Here is a 20181-nt window from a genome sequence, read left to right on the forward strand (position 1 = left end):
GCCTTTTTGGGCCTTTTTTCGGGCCAAAAACGGCCTGAAAACGTTCCTGAAAACAGCCTGAAAAAACAGGCAAAAATGGCCAAAAAACAGGCGTGAGCACTGGCTAGCTGGTCTTCTGGTTTCTGGCACTCCAGCACACACACATGCACGAAAAGGTTCTCTAACACCAGTCTAGGTTTTCCCTGTGCCTAGATTTTGCGAGGGGGAAATTATCATAGACTCCTAGGGCTGGAAGAGACCTTGGAGCCCTTCTAACCCAACTCTTTCCCAAGGCAGGTGGGGACCTTACTGCATCCCGGACAAATCTTTTCTTGAAAACCTCCAGCGATGGGACATCCGCAGCTCTGTGAGGCAAGCAGTTCACCCGATTAATCGTTCTGTTCTAACGGGGTGAAATGCTCCCAGTTCGGACCAGATGACCCGATCTGGTGGCGATGGTGGCGGGTGGTTCGGAGAACCGGTAGCAAAAATCCCTGCCCCACCCCATGCCCAGCTGAGTCGCGCGATCATCAGAGTTTTGTTTTTAAAGCATTTTTTTCTTTGGCTGAAAAAATGCTTTTAAAAGTAAAAAAAAAAAAGCCTCTGATTATCGTGCGGCTCAGCTGAGATCGTCAGAGGCTTTTAAAAGCATTTTCTCTACAACCTCTTTTGGCTGAAATGCTTTTAAAAAAATAAAAATATTTTATTAAATATTTTATTAAATAAAACAAAATGCTTTTAAAAGTTACAAAAAAAAGTTGGCCATGCCCACCCGGTCACATTACACCCCCCAAGCCACGCCCACAAAGCCAGTAGTAACAAATTTTACATTTCACCTTCAAAGCTACTTTGTGCGGGGGTGGGGGGTGGGGGGGGGTTGGGTTTCAAAATAGCGTCTTTACCACAAACTGCTGAGTGGAAGCAAGGAAACTGACATCTTGCATAAGTTCTTCAGTCTTCATATGAGGCAGGAAAGCAGTGGGGTCATGAAGGAAAAGACCCGCCAGTGGGATTTTGAGGTGCATTTTCACAGACGCCCTCTCCTCCTTTCTTAGATGCATCCCTTGGGACTCTGCAACAACAATGATGAAGAAGACTTATATGAATACGGCTGGGTTGGAGTTGTGAAGTTGGAGCAGCCTGATCTGGAACCCAAACCCTGCCTTACTGTCCTGGGCAAGGTAAGGAGGGCAGAGCACTTTCCCTGAAGCAGGGTCCTAGCTTGGGGGCGGGGGACAAAAACCTGGTGGGGTGGTTTGCAACTTGCTCCAGAACAGCTTTCTACTCTTCTTGACCCCACAGCTCCTCTAGGGACTCAGTTCTGCACCAGTCACAACAATGCCAAGTTTCAGCCTGGTAGAACCCATGCAAATTTGCCAGTGTTTGGGTGTCCTAGAACGTGTAATAGGATTCATAGGAAAATGGCAGAATATTTATTTCCCAAAAGTCGGCGACGAACTAGTCTTGTTGCAGTAGCAAGCAACCATTGTGGTTTGTTTAACGAAGATGTGCAATATGGCACAAAAATAAACCTCTTCCTTACCAGAGGAATGCAAAGTAGTTAGTTCAGTAGATTTTTTGGACAGTATCTTGTCCAGTGGGAGGTTGGCCATTGGCTAACATCTGTTCTTGCCATAGTGGTGGAAAGATGCAGCTAGGCAAATTGGTATGCCTATTTATGTGGCTTTACTACGGGAAACTTTTGAGACATCAGCAAACAAGAGAGGACGAATGTGTTCTTTATGATGGTGCCGCATTGCTTGCCTGAGGATGAGCATATGATTGACAAGAAATTGATGGATGGGCAGGTGCAATCAAGGCAAGGTGGTATACGTTCAATATTTCTGCAGTTTCATCCATCTTTTTCAGAAGCCATTCACTCCTTACCAAACCTTAAAACTGAAATTTAATTTTAATTATTGCAAATTAGCAGCTAAGGGGAAGGGAGTCCCCAGTCCTCTCCAAAGTCTAGTTCAGGGGTCAGCAACCTTTGGCTCTGGATCTACATGTGGCTCTTTCACCCCTCTTCTGTGGATCCCTGTAACTCAAAATATGCGTCGCAACCGCCAATGCGCGACACCTGCCCGGCATGCGATTTATTGAACTTTTCAAGCCCCGGTTAGGCCAACAATGGATAAATCCAAGATAAGAAAAAAGTTTCAGAAGAAAGAAAAATGTTTTAATTCAACTACATAGGCTAGTTTTGTGGCCACTCAAGAAATAGTCAGGCGTGGGAAGGGTTTTTGTGGCTCCCGGTATTTTCTTTTCGATGGGAAATGGGTACAAATAGCTCTTTTGAATGTTTAAGGTTGCAGACTCCTGGGCTAGTTAATTGTTTAAAGACAAATCTGCTTATGCTGCTGGGGGCAGAGTAACATTTCTGTTTGAATCGGTGTTTCAGAGGGGAGGCCAGAATCAGAGCCTTCCTTTCCTGTAGGGCTTTCTCAGATATTGGTAAACGTGTTCCTTTGTACAATGTTTTGCATGTGATGAGGTGCACGGCTCCCATTGTCTCAATGGGGCTCCCTTGCTGCGGCCACTGGATCAGGAGCCAGGCAGGTTAATTCAAAAACACCTGGAAAGCAGCCCAGGCAGTGGTTTGACAGGGGCGTGCCAACCAAAGAAGAGAGAGGAGAATTTGGGGGGCAGGGAAGAGAAGCTGTGCATGTCGTCCTTCCGCTGGGGCTGCAGATAGAGTGGAGCCAAAGATAACAGGGCTGGTGGAGGGAGGGGCTCCCCGAAGGTCTGATTCGAGGGAGGGTTGATGATAGCATGACTCCTCACCAAAGGGGGGGGGGCAGTGGTGAAATCCAATTATTTTTACTACCGGTTCGGTGGGCATAGCTTGGTGAGCAAGGCAGGGGAAGGATACTGCAAAATCTCCATTCCCACCCCACTCCAGGGGAAGGATACTGGAAAATCTCCATTCCCTCCCCACTCCAGGGGAAGGATACTGCAAAATTTCCATTCCCTCCCCACTCCAGGGGAAGGATACTGCAAAATCCCCATTCCTACCTCACTCTGGGGCCAGCCAGTGGTGGTTTTTGCCGGTTCCCCGAACTGCTCAAAATTTCTGCTACCGATTCTCCAGAACTTGTCAGAACCTGTTGGATTTCACCCCTGAGGGGAGGGGAGGTTGTTTGGCTGAAAGGAAATCGGTTCTTCCTCTGTCGGGAGATGCCAGTCCAGTTGCCTAGGTGGGTCTTCGATGGAGGAGGCATTATTAGTCGGGTGCAGGGATGCGCTGCCCTCTTTGTATGGGGAGGTCTTATTTCTCATAGTGGCCTCCTGTGCCTCCCCAGGAGGAGGCGAGCCGTAAGGCTGCAAAGCAGGGGTGAAATGCTCCCGGTTCGGAACGGATCGCCCAATCCGGTACCAATGGCGGTGGGTGGTTCGGAGAACCAGTAGCAAAAATCCCTGCCCGCCCCACATGCCCAGCTGAGCCGTATGATCATCAGAGGTTTTTTTTTTTACTTTTAAAAGCATTTTTTTTACAACCTCTTTGGCCGAGAGGTTTAAAAAGGTTTAAAAAATGCTTTTAAAAGAAAAAGAAAAAAAGTTGGCCATGCCCACTCAGTCATATTACCACCACCATCAAGCCACACACACAGAACCAGTAGTAACAAATTTTATATTTCACCCCTGCTGCAAAGGTCTGTAAACAGGGCTGTAAGAAGACGAGTGGCTTTTTCTTGCTAGCTTTTTCTTGCTAGCGTTGTACGCTGGGCCGGCCATCCCCAAACAAGGGCCTAGTCCTCTGAGGCAGCCTTTGCCCGAGTCTGCTCCATCTGCAGCCCGAGCCTTATTGGCTCCGAGGAAGGGGCTGCCCTGCTGGGACTCGTTCCTTCTTGAGCAACTGGCTGGAATCTGAAGTTGTCCTGCTGCGGAATGGCTCTTTGGCAAAGGAAGACCCCTAATTAGAGGCAGAGGATTTCTGTTTTTGTTCTCCTCTAATTCTTACCCCCCCCCTTGTTGCGGCCCTGGGCCCTGCCTGTGCTTGTGCGGGAGGGGGGAGGGGGGAGAGGGTTCCAGTTGTGCTTTGTAATGAGACCTCTTTACAGCGAATGAACATGCTAACATGCTAACGACTCAGATCTGGGTTGCCTCAACCTGTCCTGGGAACTTCCAAGTAAAAGCCAGATCAGTGCCCCTGCTCGACTCTGCAGTTGTTAAGAAGCTGCCTCTTTTGCACCCGGCTGAGGAATGGGCCACAGGACCCATGCTGTGCTGACCAGGAAAGAGGGGACCCCAGTAGGGAAAGGAGCATGTGGTGGCCTTTCGCTGGCTACCCCAGAAAAACCCACTTCTCCCACAACCCACTCCCGTTCCCGAAGCAGAAGCTCTTCCACTTCACATAGTTTCGATGGATTGGGAGTGAAAGAAAATACATTTAGTCAGACAAGAGTAATTAACAGAATTCCCTTGGGACCAGCTCTGGTGTGTTTGGCTTGGAAAAAAAGGAAACAGTTATTTCCTCTCCTCTCCCCCCCACCCCCCATCCAGCACTGAGTGAGGAGCCAGCACTCAAGCACGAGAACTGCTGCACAGGAATCGCCTTTGATATCTGTCACTTGGAGGGGGGGGCGGTCCGTTCCCCCCCCCATCCCTCCTGGTGTTCCACTTACAGCTCTGCTTCTGTAATTTAAGCCACAACTGCTCTTGAGCGCCCCAATCTTATATATGGGGTTCCCCTTTTCTCTTGATTTAAAGCTTCCCGCCCCAAAATACTCTTAATCTAGTCAAGGAACTGGGGGATGGGGGGGTTGAGGAAGGGGGATACAGATGGCTCCCAGTACCAGCAAGGTTTACTTCAAGGAAAACTCTTTGGAGGACAGCTGAGCAGACCAGCTTGGCTTTTGAAGACAGGTTTAGAATAGAAATAGAAATAGAAATAATAGAAATGGGAATAGGAATAAGAACAGGACTAGGAATAGGAATAGGAATAGGAATAGGAATAGGAATAGGAATAGGAATAGAATAGAATAGGAATAAAACAAAGAATAGAATAAAATAGAATATAGGAATAGAATAAAATAGAATATAGGAATAGAATAGAATAGGAATAAAATAATAAGAATAGAATAGAATAGGAATAAAACAAGAATAGAATAGGAATAAAATAATTAGAATAGAATAGAATAGAATAGAATAGAATAGAATAGAATAGAATAGAATAGAATAGAATAGAATAGAATAGAATAGGAATAAAACAATAAGAATAGAACAGAACAGAACAAGTCGCTCACCTCGGCTCCTAAGCTATTGGAGTCGCCACGCCTGCTGCCCGCTGCCCCAAGCATCGAAAGCCTTGCTTGCCCCACACCCTTTCCCCATCTTGGGCTGTGAGAGACCTTGGTACAGAGGCAGAGAAGGGGGGCTCAGAGGATTAAGAAGAGATTGGACAGCCATTTTTCCGGAATGGGACAGGACCCTTTCCAACTCTGTGGTTCCTAATTATTCTGTTTTTTTTTCTAAGGGTACTTTATTGAACTTTTTTACATTAAAAGCATAGAAAAAAAGGAAAAAGAAAAGCTTATATCATTTAACAGCTATTTGTGGTGTTTTTCATCTAAAAATAATCCGTGCAATAATGACCATTAAATTATACATATTTGTGTTCTTATTTTATCTATTGATTATACTTAGTAACTAAATATTCCTATCTCCTTTCCATCCATCCATACCACCGTTTCCATATACCATAAAATACTGATGTCTCTTTATCCTTCAGATTCAGAGTTAGTTTGTCCATTTCTGCGCAATTCATAATCTTTTGTATAATAAGTCTCTCTGTGTCTAATTATTCTGCTTTATGGCTCAAATTTTCTTGTTTGGGGAGGGGGGGCCTCTTTCCCTGGGGGGGGCAGGCAAGTCTTCCGCCTGGGTGGGTAGGGAGGGGGGCTTGGGGGGAAGAGGGGAAGGAGGAGTGGGGAGGCTGCCTCCTGCTCTGGTATGTTTGTGGCTTCCTCGCTTTGATCTCCTGCCAGGGAAACCTGGAAGGTCAGGCCAAGCTGCAGCTAAGCTCCGGAGACCAGGAGAGCCGGGGAATGCTGGAGCGGAGCGGAGCCCCACCCACCAGACTGTTGCCTGTGGGTGTCATTTCCTCACCAGGCACTAAGAAAGTCCATGCACTGCCCCTTTAGGGGGCAGGATCAGAGGAAGCCAAGAAGCAGTTGGAATCAGACTAGGGATGGCGAAGGAGAGGGTCCCACCGTCTGCCACAACAACACCCTGTGGCTCAGCACCCTTTGAAGCAGGCGGGAGTGCCAAAAGGCTGGGCCTTTTCAGCAACAGACAAAAACGCTGGGTGGCCTTCAGAGGGCCTGCGGGTGGCGGCTGAGGGTCTGCAGCATTGAAGAGACCCACTCTGCAGATCAGAGCTGGAGGTGGGGAGGGCTAGAATCCGGCTCAGGATCCAGGTGGGATGGGAAGACTTTTAGTCCCCAAGCGATGCGCTGGCCGTCATTGCCTGCAGTGTTTGGCCCTGCTCGTGAACTCACCTGGTCAGGGTAAGACAGCTCTTTTTTTGCTGGGGGCAGGGTGTGTGTGTGTGTGTGTGCTCTGGGCCCCCCCTCCCCTTCCCAAATTACCAGAAGGGGGAAAAAGCAAGGAAGGCTCACTTGGCTCAAGGTTGCTCTCTAGTGACCATAAGTGGTAACAGGTGGAGAATGTTTGCAAGGGAGCGTGTGCTGATGGGGAAGGAGCTGTGAAGAGTCTATGCCCGTGATGGCGAACCTGTGGCACACGGAGCCATATCGGTGGGCACATGAGCATTGCCCTAGCTCAGCTCTGGTGTGCATGCATGCGCCAGCAAGCTGATTTTCGGGCCTTCCAAGCCCAACAAGGGCCGTGCATAGCTCAGGCTGTTAAGAAGCCTGTTATTAGAACACAGTAGCCTGCAATTACTGCAGGTTCAAGCCCGGCCCAAGGTTGACTCAGCCTTCCATCCTTTATAAGGTAGGTAAAATGAGGACCCAGATTGTTGGGGGGGCAATAAGTTGACTTTGTAAAAAATATACAAATAGAATGAGACTATTGCCTTATACACTGTAAGCCGCCCTGAGTCTTTGGAGAAGGGCGGGATATAAATGTAAACAAACAAAAAAAAAAAACCAGAAGTCAGGAAACAGGCTACTTCAGGCCTCCAGAGGGCCTCGGGGTGGGGAAGGCTGTTTTCGCCCTCTCCAGGCCCCGAGAAAGCCTGGGGAGGGCGAAACTTCTAGGCCCACTGTGCAGTTGTGTGCCAAAAGCGGGGGGGGATGCCCGGGGGGGGGGGCGTGTCACGTGTGCATGCACAGGGGGGTGGGGCGCATTAGTTATGGATGTGAGCATACACACAACCCCTCTCCCCCGTGCTCCCACCCTCCGCTTTTGGCACGCAACGGCAAAAAGGTTAGCCATCACTGGTCTATGCTTTCAGGGCATTTCATTACTTCTGATGTATGCTCCCCCCCGCTTCCCACTGGATCTTTTTTTCTCCCCTCCTAGCCTTTATGTTAGGAGGGGGGAAGGAAGGAAGGAAGGAAGGAAGGAAGGAAGGAGAGAGAGAGAGAGAGAGAGAGGAAACTGAGACAGGGAGCTGATCGTAGGCCCTGTCTCCCTCTTCTTTGTAGGCCAAGCGAGCAATTCAAAGAGGAGCCACAGCTGTCATTTTTGATGTGTCCGAAAACCCAGATGCCATTGATCAGGTATGCAGTTGGTGAGCGCTGTCTTTCTCTCTCTCTGTATGAGCATGGGTCAGTATAAATTGCTCTTTCAGTACTTCTAGCAGCGGATGCAGGAAAACCAACACCTTAACCATCAGAAGCAGTAATGAAAAATATTTGGTAAAGATTCTCACATAATGTTGGTGCCCATTTCAGTAAAAAAACACTAAATAACAAAGGCCTGCTTTGGCCTGTAGAGTAGAATCAGGGCTCCATAGGAAGCCTTTTTTCTGTTCCCCCCCCCATTCTCCCCCCACATCCTCATGAACTTTGGAAGGAGGGAGAGCAGCCGACAGCCAGCCATACCTGCAGGGCCGAATGGACAGGCAAGTCTGTTCAGGCACATGTGCCTGAGATTTCCTGCTGCTGGGCCATAAGGAGTGGTTTGAATTGGTCTACTTTGGATCACCCGTGATGGCGCTGACTTCTCAGGAGTCCAGCTTTGCTTTTCATACCAACTGCAGCTCTTCGCTCATCTCCAAAGGCCATGCCAGGCAGTCTTCCAGGCTCTGCAGATTGGGTGGGGGGTGAAGGGTGAGGGTAGAGACTGGGTCTCCTTTGAGTTCCTGCCCAGGAGGAAGACAGGGCAGGGGGTGGGGTGGGGACAAAGTCATTCACGTCGTCTCCTTTCTTGCAGCTAAATCAGGGCTTGGAGGACCCACTGAAAAGACCAGTTGTTTACGTGAAAGGGGCAGATGCAGTCAAGCTGATGAACATTGTTAACAAACAGAAAGTGGCACGGGCCAGAATCCAGCACCGTCCACCACCAGTAAGTTCTTAGGGCAGGTCAGGGCAGGTCCCATTAAGTGACCAGACTGCCTCTTACTTTTAAGTTTCCATATCTAGGTTGTGGTCATAGGCTCCCCTATTTGTAGGGGCGGGGAGAGGGGTTCTGATAGGTCATTTGATGGCCTATAGCTGTCAGTTCTAGCTCCTCTGGTAGGCTCTGAGGCCCCCTGGACTTTCTGGCCTCCAGCCTAGTGGAACATTTCATTAAAGAGTATTTTTTTCCCTGAGTGCCATTAGGGCACTAATCAGATCGCGGTGCTTTTTAAGAAAATCCGAAGAGAATCCAGACAATGATCAACACTCGCTCATTGTGGCAAAGGGAAGAGTTAGAATAACCCAGGTGGGGAATGTCTCTTGGTTCCCAAAGGAGGCTGTGATCACTCTAAAGCCAGCAGAAGTAGTCAAGGGAGGTTTGATGTTTACCAGGGTCAAAGGACCTACAGGGTCAGGTGGGTGAACAGAGGATTTACCAAATCTTACGATGGTGGCTATTTGAAAAGGTGGTCAACCAAACCGCCCGCTCCGTCTTTGATGGAGAAAAGAGCAGCTAAAATGGAGGAGGACTAACTGCAAACGGAGATGTGTTTTCAAAGATGCCCAGAGGAGGAACTCAGCCAGTTAGAAGCAGAGGTGAAATGCTCCCAGTTTGGACCAGATCACCCAATTCTGTAGCAATGGCGGCGGGTGGTTCAGAGAACCGGTAGCAAAAATCCCTGCCCGCCCCCCATTCCCAGCTGAGTCACGCGATCATCAGAGGTTTTTTTTTTTTTTAACTTTTAAAAGCATTTTTTCTTTGGCCGAAAAAATGCTTTTAAAAGTAAAAAAAAGCCTCTGATGATCCTGTGGCTCAGCTGGGATTGTCAAAGGCTTTTAAAAGCATTTTTTCTACAACCTCCGGCAGAAGAGGTTGCCTGATCGTCAGAGCTTTTTTTTTCTTTTAAAGGCAAAAAAAATGCTTTTAAAAGAAAAGAAAAAAGGCTGTGACGATCAGGCAACTCAGCTGGGATTGTCAGAGCCTTTTAAAAGCATTTTTTTACAACCTCTTTAGCCGAAGAGGTTGTAGACAAAATGCTTTTAAAAGTAAAAAAAAAGAAAGTTGGCCATGCCCACCTAGTCACATTACCCTCCCAAGTCAGTAACAAATTTTACATTTCACCACTGGTTGGAAGTAATATTTTGGAATGCCTCATTCCTTTTCAGAAGGCTCATCTATTTGGCCTGGCATTGGATGGGTTGTCTGGCACCATCTCTAAGGAAGTTTCCACTCTGGTCTAGGGCTGCAGCCAGTCCTATTGGTTCAGCTTCTGTCCAGGGACTCACTTACCCAAAGTATTTTTGTACTTGTTGTGTGAAGCGTGACATATGGGGAACCCAGCTTTGCTGTGAAAGATTATTAGCCGATCAATCTCAGCTCTAGTTGCAGGTAATCAAGTCAGAAATCTGAGGCAGGAGATCTAACCTGCCTTTTTTTATCTGCTGCTTCCTCCACCCTCGGTTCCAAAGCAACCTACCGAATACTTCGACATGGGGATTTTCCTTGCCTTTTTTGTGGTGGTGTCTCTGGTTTGCCTTGTTCTTCTCATCAAGATTAAACTGAAGCAACGTCGCAGCCAGGTGAGAGCCAGACAGACCCCTTTCAACCTGGTCTTTTCCGTTTCCTTTTCTTCTGCCTCTCCTTCTCCCTTTGGTGCCACCAGAGGGCAGCGTTACATGCTCTCCTAAGCAGCAGTCCTACAGGATGGCCTTGACTATTTGGGACTGGACCATTAGCTCCAGGCAACCTGGAAAATGTAATGAGTTATTGGAAGTTGTAGCCTGAAACGTCTACAGGGCACCAACTAGGAAAAGCCGTCACTTCACTAGCCGATTCCAGCCAGGAATAGCCTCCTTTCTCTTCCTTGCTGGAATGCGACCGAGAATTGGCCACATGAGTCAGGCTGGCCCTGGCTGCCCTCTGATCCTGAGGCTAAGAATTGCTGCCGCGGGCCATCGCGCAGCCTCACCAGGGTGTCTCCTGTTGCAGAGCTCCATGAATAGGCTGGCTGTGCAGGCGCTGGAAAAGATGGAGACTCGGAAATTCACGTCCAAGCTGAAGGGGCCCTGCGAAGGCAGCTGCGGTGCCCTGGACACACTCAGCAGTGGGTCCACCTCGGACTGCGCCATTTGCCTGGAGAAGTACATGGATGGGGAGGTGAGGCACTAGAGGAGGCTGATCAGTACAAATCGTTTTAGCTTTTTCTGAATTTCTTGATGGCTTGGGCAAGATCCGTCCGGTAGGGTGGCTCGTGCCCCGGCTCCATCGGGTGGGAATCACTCACATGAGGGATCGCCACACACAGAGCCACCTGGGTACGAGGAGAGGCCTCTCCCATTCCCTCCCATCTCTTTGGGCACCTTCCTCTCACCTGGGCAAGCGAACCAGTGTTGTTCTGGCCAGCACGTCCCCGACAAGCTCACAGCAAGCTGTGTGAGGAAACACACAGGCAGGAGCTTTTCAGCTGTGATGTTGCTTCTGCAGGAGCTGCGCGTGATTCCCTGCACCCACCGGTTCCACAGGAAGTGCGTGGACCCTTGGCTTCTGCAGCATCACACCTGCCCCCACTGTCGTCACAACATCATTGGTGAGTTGCTGGAGCTTCCCTTAGCCGTGTCTTTGAAGGAAAGGGCAATGTTCAGAACTTCCAAAGGCTCACCCACCTGCCAGGGATAGATGTGCTTCTGGCTGGCAGGCAGCGTTTGACTCTCTCCAAGTTCGATTGAAACTCTCCCCCCCCCCCTTCCTCTTTTACCTGCAGAGCAAAAGAAGGGAAACTCCAGCCTGGTGTGTGAGGAGATGGCCAACCAGTTACACAGCCGGCAGCAACAGCAGCAGCAGCAGCAGCGTGTGATCCTGCCTGTCCACTTCCCTGGCCGAGCACACCGAGGGGGTCACGTCACTGCCTACCCGACGCGCACCAGCATGGACCCCCATGGGAATCCCATCACTGTCTTGACGGTCGATCGGCATGGAGAGATTCCAGCCTTCTTCCGGAGCTACCCGCCCATTCTGCACCTGGAGCCCCACCCTGGCGCGGTCGAGCGCCAGTCCTGCCCAATGCCTCACCCTTTCCAGAGGCCGAAGTTCAGCGGGGACCCTTTCTCCAAGCCGGCTTGCTTCTCCCAGTACGAGACTATGTTTCAGCACTACTATTTCCAAGGCCTTAGCTACCCTGAGCCACCACCGAGTGGTCAGTTCCCCCTCCACGTGGCTGCCAAGGGCCCCTCCCGTGCCTTCCAGCCTTTCGGCAGCCACAGGCTCTTCCCCCCTGCGGTCCACATTGCCCCTTCCGCCCAGCCAGAGAGCGGCAGTGCTTCTGGCTTCGGCTGCTACCATGGCCACCGCTCAGCCTGCAGCGGCTACCTGGCCGATGGCCCTGGTAGTGACAGCAGCAGTAGTGGCCGCTCTGCCCGGTGCCACTGCTCCTCCAGTGACTCCATGGTAGACTGCACAGAGGTCAGCAACCAGGGGATTTACGGGAGCTGCTCCACCTTCCGCAGCTCACTGAGCAGTGACTACGACCCCTACATCTATCGCAGCAAAAGCCCCTGCCGGGGCGGGGAGAGAAGCCGGGTCCTCCGTGGGGAGGTGATGCTTCTGGAAGGTTCCTCTGCGCTGCACCCGGTGGCAGACAAGAGCCAGTCTAGGCCAGTTGCCGCAGCAGGGGACCAACTATCTGATTGCAGCCTTGAAATGAATTGCAGCAGCAGCAGCAGCCGCTCTTCGCTGGAGCAGAAGGAACTTGCCTGCACCCTCTCTGAGCGAGGAGGCCCCCGAGTGCCCCCCGAGATCACTGGAGAGATCACTGGTCAGACTGGGAGGGAGCCTTGTGAGCGAGCATGTGGCTGCTGCTTGGAGGTCCATGCTGCCCCACGGGAATTGCCAAGTAGGGCAGCTGGTGGCAGCAGCAGCAGCAGCACGCTGCTTCAGGGCATGCCTCTTTGGACAGGGGGTGGCTCTTTGCGGGAGCCCAAGACGAGGAGAAGTCAGGGCGTGGTCAGCGTTAGGACACAGGGGGTCCCTCATGAAACGTTGCCCTGTTGCTTCTACGAAGAGCAGCGGGTGGCCAGCAGTGGCCCCATCTGGCCAGGCCGTTACACAGAAGACAGTGCGGTGAATGTTCGGTATGTGTGTGCGGAGGAACCCTTGCCAGGCTGCTATCCGGGCCTGCGTGAGGCGGGCCAGTGCATTGCCATCATTCCCGAAGTCCGGGACTCAGAGCTGGCCCTGCCGGTAGATTGCTACAGTGGCAACAGCCCTTGGGAGGGGCCGTGTGGAACGGCCGCCCCCAGCAAGGCCCAGGGAACACCCCCGAAGGCATTTTGCAAGCCAGGAGAGATCTGGCAAGAAGGTTCATGCCCGCCCATGGCGGGCTTCCCACTGGAGGAGTCCTGCAGGTTCTTTTCCAGCCCTCCGCAAGGTTGTTTGGAGGCCATGGCCGCTGGAGAAGGCACTCAAACTTTGGGTAAGTTAGCAGCGCCATCTTGGCTGGAAGCGGGGTGGGTGAGCCAGGGCGGGAAGGGTGGCGCCTTTGTTCGGCCAAGCTGGCCAAACGCCTCCTGAGTACTGCAGGGGGGCCGATCCAAGCTCATTTTGGCCACGTTTGGGCTCCCTTGAGCCTCAGAGCAGTATTGGCCGTAGCGGGGATGACCCTGGAAAGCAGTCGCTCGCCAGACCGGCACAGGATCTGAGCTCCGACCCGAAGGGTCTAGGACAGGGGTGCTTGGACAAGATTCAGGAACAGTCTCATTTTTTCAGGCTGCTGTTCCCCAGGGCGGGGTCAGGCTGGGAACTAATAAAAAGAGGACGGTCTAGAGGCAGCTGTGTTTCTGCTGGACTTCAAAGCCTTCTTTTGCTTGTGTTGACACACAACAGGAGTGATCCCGAGAAACTGGGGCTACGTGCCCTTGTCCGTGGTGCAGGGCATCCTTGGCAGACCCCAGCATCCTTCCCTACGGTTGCCTGGAGACAAAAGGCCAGGTTATGCAGCTAGGCACCCTCCTTTGGTGCCAGGGGATCCAGCCTGCTTTAGAAAAGAAATGGCACTTTGAAATAAATGGAATCCGAGGGGCGGAGGTCGCCTGCCCCTCCGTATGAGAATGCAGATTTCTTTAAGCCTGACTGCCATGGGTGGGAATAGACCTGGGCAGAAGCCCAGTTGCAACAGTGCCTTCTGCCTGCCCTGATGCTTCAGTTGACATGGGTTCCGCCTGAGCCCCCCCCCTCGTCCCCCCCCCGCACCCCGCTCGCAGTCCACTCGCCAGCCTGCCCTGGGTTGAGACCTTCAGCTGAGGTTCCTCCCAGTCACCCCTGGGGTACAAGCGCATTTGCCGCTTCCTTCCCCTTGTTAATAGTTTCCTATGGAAACAGTCCTTCTGGCTGCTGCAGCCACACAGCCGCATGGTTCCCTACGGCCTCCTGCCCTTCATGTGGCTGAGACCAAGACCGTTGCCACGTTCGGCAACTGGGATGCCGTTCCTGTTCCTCTTGTGTGCCTGGCTGGAGAGTTGGTGTTTTGTTTTGTTTTTTTAAAAAAACAGATGGTGCCTGGATTCCCTGCACCTCCTCCCCTGGTTTAATTTGTTAACGATTCAGGATGAGCAAAGGTACTTAACTAAACTTTTCTTTTTCTGCCAGTGTTTATGAGAAAGGGGATTTTTATAATGCAAAGATTTCATAATGATTAGTTTATTGTACTCGAGTGACAGGATGAGATTCCTTGCTGAGCTTCGATCCTTCTCCTTCTAACAGGGCGTGCTTGTGATCATGTTGGTATTGTGCGTTTTTGACAGTCCTGCCCTCGCAGCTTTCGATCAGGCGGAGGCTCATTAAGAGTAGGTTGCCTCAAGCAGGAAGCCCTCCTGCTCCACCTTTATTAAGGCTGCTCTTACTACTTCAGAAATCTTTCTTCTCATCGCCAATATGTAAAATAGGTTTATACTTCTATTTCAGCTTCCCTTTCTGGTTATTTACTTTTGCGACAGTAGTTTCCATCTCTTCCACTTCTATCGTAAGTGTTTTCCAAAGTATTTTCTAAAGCTTCTGCCTGGTTTAAGTTTTCTCCAAGTCCTACATAAAATATCGGTTGCAATATTGCAACCAACGCAGTGCACTGCATTAAATGCAGCGGTTGCATTTAGTGTAGTGTTTATGGTTATGGGCATGAAATACCTTCCATCAGATGACGCCATCTCTGAGCAGCACCTCCAGAAGTGAGGGCCTAGGCCCGAAATGGCCCGATTCTTAAGTTCCATCCGGTTGCCTAGTTACTAAATCAAAATTGGCTGCCACACGGAACAGCCGTTCTGAGGATTGAGGTTCTCAGTTGTTTTCCAGTCCACCTTGGCTGGAGAACGGAGTGTTTTAATTCACACGGTGGAGCCCTGCATCTCAAGGATTTGCTCTTAAGTTGGTGTTCCCTTGTGCAGTTCCTGCTTGGGTTTGCAATTGGAGGGCGGTGGGGGGAGGGAGAGAGGGATTCCTAGATGCTAACCAGCTTTTTCTGGCACAGCTGGTATTTCTCAATCCTGATGGTCTCAGTGCACCCTCCCCACTCCCCCACTCAAGTGGAGTAGCCAGCACTTGCTACTTTAGTGCCTTCTCCTGCCCTTGGTCCTACCACCGCACAGTTTTTAAGTAGCCCCCTCCCCCATCCCCACCTCCAAGGGTCGGTGCCTGGTCTCTGTAGATACCTGGGGGAGAAGCTTTTACATAGTTGCAAGTTATAGCTGGCTTCCTGGATCCAGGGTAGGCAATATCCCTGGAAGGGAAGCAGCCTCTTTTGTCTGGGGAAGAGCGGTAATGAGTGGTAGGGGGTGGCAGGGGGGCAAAGTCTTCCAATTCCTATTTCAGGCTTTGGGGATCGGAGATAGAAATAAGAGCAATTAACCTCCCAGATGTTTCTGACCTCCCCATTTCTTCCTTCATTTTTCATTTCTGAAAACAAATACGTTACTGAAATGTTGCCATTTTGCAGCATTAACGTTGGGGACGCAGTCCCATGGCGTTGGGAGTCCTCCTGTACACGTGGGCTGCAGGCTCTGAATCGTTCACTAGGATTGGTGCATATTCGATAGGGATGCTGGCATTTTCTAGTCCTTCTGGCTGACTTACATGTTCATTCTTATCCTATACCCGGTACGGTATCCTATACCAAGAGCTGTGCTTTTTTTTTTTTTGCGGCAGGGTGGGTGGGTTGTCTGTATGGTTAATTCTATCCGGACCTAAAGCTGTACAGCAACACAGGCCTTGCTGTTGAAGGAGACACGCTGCCTTTCCCTCTCCCCCCCCCCCCCCCCCCGCCAATCTTCCAAAATCTTTGCACAGATCCAGGGATGACACTCAAAGGAGTAGAGAGAACCTCCCTGCCCTTCTGGATGACTGGATGACCAGCCCTAACCTTGCCCTAACCGCCTGGTTGATAAGCATCCCTGAAAGTGAAGTAAGCTATTGGCAGAAGTCGGAGCTTATTCGACACAATGTCCTTCGGCCAATGAGAACCAACTTGAGCTCTCTTTGACACACACACACCCCGCCACCTCCCCAAACTTCTGTGTGTGTTCGTTCTCTATCTTTTATAGAAAAAGCAGTTTCCTGTTGCCCATCGGGCATCCCTTCATGACAAATTTTTTTATAAAGGTCAGTACAATATATGTTTTTATTCTAAAAGGCCTTTTTTTCAAAGTAATTATCGCCGCTACGATGGGCTTGTGAGGCACTATTTTCATACGTTTTGGTTTTTTTTAAGAAAATGAAATTTCTGTAGCACTTAAAACTGTTTTGTATAAAATGTACTGTAAAGGTTTGTAAGATGGTTAAAGGGCTCTTCTCAATTACCAGTTGTATTGTTTTTAATGGTAGAAAACAACTTGTTTCTATTCTATATGTATAGCAGCACATTTCATTTATGGAAAGATGTTCTCAGAATATTTATTTACTAATATATTTATCTTAAGCCATGTCTTATTTTGAGTGTGTAATGTTATAAAGAAAAATCGGGAATCACTAACAGGAAGCAATGTAAATACAGATTTCACAACGTTTGCTGACCAAAAAGTGATTTTAAATCAAATTGTAACTGCAGTTTTGTAACGAAATGTACAAATGTCTGTTTAAAAACAACACCTTTTAAAAAGTTGACCATCCAGCTTGATGTCTTTCCTGAACACCGGTGGGCGGAGATGCCCGTATCCCATCTCGGGATGGATCCCATCAGTAAAATCTCAACTCCAAAGTTGTTGGAATGTAAAATAATTTTATTGAAGTGTTTGCAAAGGCTAGCGGATCTCAGTACACACAGGTAAGACACCACACCGGTTACAGATCTCAGCATATTTTATACATACCTATCACCACCGAAGTCTACATTATAAAAAATTACAATTTCTTATAAGGCCCGGAGGAACATCGTCCATGGGGTCGTGATGGGTCGGACATGACTTACACGATTGTCGCAACTAACAACAACAACATTGTATCTCGGAGGCTCCAGTGACGTCACCCTCCTGCTGGGTGCTCAAACAGAGCACTCCGTGTTAGAAGATTGTAAAAGTCAGTGAAACAGAAAATAAATCACTGTTCACTGAGCTTAGCATAATCTCTGGGTGAAAGAGATTATCAGAATTGTGGAAGAGTGGCAGGTCTGACAGGGGGTTTGCTCTTAAGAGCGAATTTTCCTGGATTTATGACCCCACCGAATTCCACTCCTTCCAACTTCAGCACGCCCCTGTTTTTATCAGGGAAAAGGAGAGGAATGTTGCTTCTGCTCTAGAGAACTTATTAAATTGATTGATATTCCAAGCAGACGGGAATTTCACAAGCGTTCGAACTTTGATGTAGAATCAGCACGGCAAGTACCGACTCCCTTTTTGAAATTTGAAACCTTTCTTTGTCTTTGATTAATTGACTTTTAAAATGGCGTCTAAAGTGAAGTAAAATTTTTAGTACGATGAAGCAGCGTTACTTGTGGATTGTTACAAACGGAGTTTTTTATACTGAAAGGAGGGAAGGAGAGTTATTAAGTTTGAATTCCTGATTCTTTTGAAGACAGAATGGCAGCTAAACCTTTAAAGCCTTCTGGAAGAAGGGATCTGAACCAAGTCTTGAGGAAATATTGAAAGAACAATTAAAACTTTCTGAAGATAGGCAAAAGAGATGATGGAGAATTTTAATGCAAAAATAAGAGAAGATATTCTTATGGCAGTTCAAGGACTGAGTAAAAAATTGAAGGATTGGAAGTGGAAATGCAACAGATCTCTCAGTCAAATAAGTATTTAGAAGATGAAATGAAAGGTGTTCAGAAAAAAGTGGATCAAAATGAAGATCAGGTTGTGATATTACAATATAAACTTATGGAAGGAGCTCTTAGAATTCGTGGTATGCGAGAAGAGCGTGAGAAGACTTAAGAAAAATTATATCAGAAGCATTGGCTGAATTTATTGAAGCGGACCCCAAGAGGTAGCTTACCAAATTGATAAAATATATAGAGTTAATTCTTGGATTGCAAGACAGAGAAAGCTTCCTCGGGACATTGTGGTTTATTTTGTGAAAAGGACTATGAGAAATCAAATTCTGCAAGTTTCATATCAGACAACTTTAAAAATTGGAGAACAGGAGTTGAAGGTGTTGAAAGAGATTCCTTCAAAGATGTTAAGAGACAGGAAGGAATTTGCTTTTTACACAAGAACTTAAAAAACATCAGATTCAATTCAGATGGGAGGTGCCAGTTGGACTGACACTATTCTATCAAGGAAGGAGATATAGAATTGACACTGTTTTAAAGGCAAAGGATTTTCTTTCTACAGTTTTGAAAGTCGAAATAGAAGTGATAGAAAACTTCAAGAGACTCAAGAAGGCGTGGTGACCCAAGAGCCTTTATTGCTGCCAGTATTAGAGGAACCACAAGAGCAAAGGGTGACAAGAGGGCCCTTAAGCGTAAAGAAGAGCAACAGTCTCAAAGTAAAAGTCAGGATCCCATTATGGAAGCTGTGGGAGGAGCTAGACGGAAGATACCGGAGGAGGAGCTCGTTGTCTGCTTCAAAGCTTCAGGAGGCCAGTAATGGCAAATAGAATCTTGTCATGGAATGTTAATGGCTTGAATTCAGCTCAGAAAAGAAGGAAAATATTTCACTACTTGAAACAATTTAAAATGATGTGATTTGTTTGCAAGAGACACATATAAAATTATCAGACCAAAAATATTTAATTAATTCAAAATTGGGTAACCATTTTGTTGCATCAGCTTTGGAAAAGAAGCATGGAATTGTTGTATATATCAGGAAGGATATACCAGCTAAGCTAATTGAGGCAGATATTCAAGGAAGATTTATTGCTATTGAACTGGTGATAGATGCAAAAAAGACTTTGTTGATAGGTATTTATGCACCTAATCAGCAACAAGAAAAGTTTTACAAAATGTTACATGAGAGGTTGACCCTCTGGGATTATAGTTCGTTTATTTTATTAGGAGACTGGAATGGAGTAATTGATACAAGAAGGGATAAGAGAACTTCCTCCAAGAAGATACCTATACATGCAAAATTACCAAAATCTTTTTTTGAAATGATGGAAGACTTTGAGTTTAGAGATATATGGAGGTTACGGAATCCAGATGAGAGAGATTTTACTTTTTTTTCTGATAGGCATCAATCTTTTTCACGCATTGATTTTATTTTAATTTCTAATGACTTGCTTTCTAGGGTGAAGAAAACGAAGATATTTTCGAGGTGTTTAACTGACCATAGCCCAGTATGGATGGAATTATTACAAACAACATTGTATCTCACAGGGTCGCAGTAGGCAAAACCACACGTCAAACCCCTTTGGTGGGATTCTTCCATCGGTGCTACTGTGGCTCCTCACAGTCCTTTTGTCATAGCTGCTGTATTCATACCATCGGTCAATGCCGAATGGGCAAAGGGTACTCGTTCTAGAAATGAAACCTGAAAGATTCATATGGGAGAAATGATGTCACCGCCACTTTCAGTTTTCCTGAAATTGCGTTAACGTTCACTGCTAGTATCCAGATCGCACGATTGTAATGCGACGTACGGGGCAATCCTGAAATAGACACCTCCCAGTCATACTCGGCTCGAAGGAATAACAGAGTCGGAAGCGACATTGTAGGTCATCTAGTCCAACCGCCCCCCGCTGCCCGAACAGGAGAGATAGACAGGGTCTCAGGAGGTCCAAGTTCTTGTTCCTTCACCCTTTTCAGGAGGGAGACCAACTCGGGTGACCCTGTTATTTCTAACATTTGCGAGTCTCACTGGGGCTAAAGAAAGCAATTCCAGGGGTCGCCCAGTGCAAACAGCCGTTCAAAATCCCCACTGAGAAAATGAACCGGTCTCCCTTCCCATCCAGGAGGTGGAATTAGGTACAGGTTCTCCTTCTCGAGCAGAAGGTTAGACCAGAAGACCTCCAAGTTCAGTTCCAGATGGCCTTCTATATACGACCACAGTTGAGCCCTCAATTTCCTCGCTAAGGGAGATAAGTGAGTTTTGCTCCATTTTATGACCTTTCTCGCCACAGTTGTTAAGCGAATCACTGCAGTTAAGTGAGAAACACAGTTGTAAAGTGAATCTGGCAAAGGTGGCATGGGGTTAGGGTTAGGGTTAGGGTTGGGGTTGGGGTTGGGGTTGGGGTTGGGTTAGGGTTAGGTTGTTATTTTGT

General features: G+C 48.4%; 1 protein-coding gene across 4 annotated transcripts in view; it reads left to right on the forward strand.

Annotated features, from left to right (window-relative positions):
* The window catches only part of ZNRF3 (zinc and ring finger 3), a 29508-nt gene extending 12840 nt beyond the window's left edge, over positions 1-16668 (forward strand). Inside the window, exons 2-9 of one of the 4 annotated variants that reach the window (XM_058158437.1) lie at positions 1035-1160; positions 7593-7667; positions 8323-8454; positions 9978-10088; positions 10498-10665; positions 10993-11095; positions 11270-12976; positions 15838-16666. In XM_058158437.1, the coding sequence (XP_058014420.1) occupies positions 1035-1160; positions 7593-7667; positions 8323-8454; positions 9978-10088; positions 10498-10665; positions 10993-11095; positions 11270-12976; positions 15838-15899 (2484 nt within the window). In that variant the 3' untranslated portion in view covers positions 15900-16666. Of the gene's footprint in view, positions 1-272; positions 352-1034; positions 1161-7592; positions 7668-8322; positions 8455-9977; positions 10089-10497; positions 10666-10992; positions 11096-11269 lie in introns of all 4 variants that reach the window. The other 3 variants (XM_058158439.1, XM_058158438.1, XM_058158436.1) reach the window with 3 other exon arrangements.
* Positions 16669-20181: the final 3513 nt, after the last annotated feature.

This window comes from Ahaetulla prasina, chromosome 15, assembly GCF_028640845.1.
Source record: "Ahaetulla prasina isolate Xishuangbanna chromosome 15, ASM2864084v1, whole genome shotgun sequence".
In the NCBI taxonomy this organism is placed as follows: Eukaryota; Metazoa; Chordata; class Lepidosauria; order Squamata; family Colubridae; genus Ahaetulla; species Ahaetulla prasina.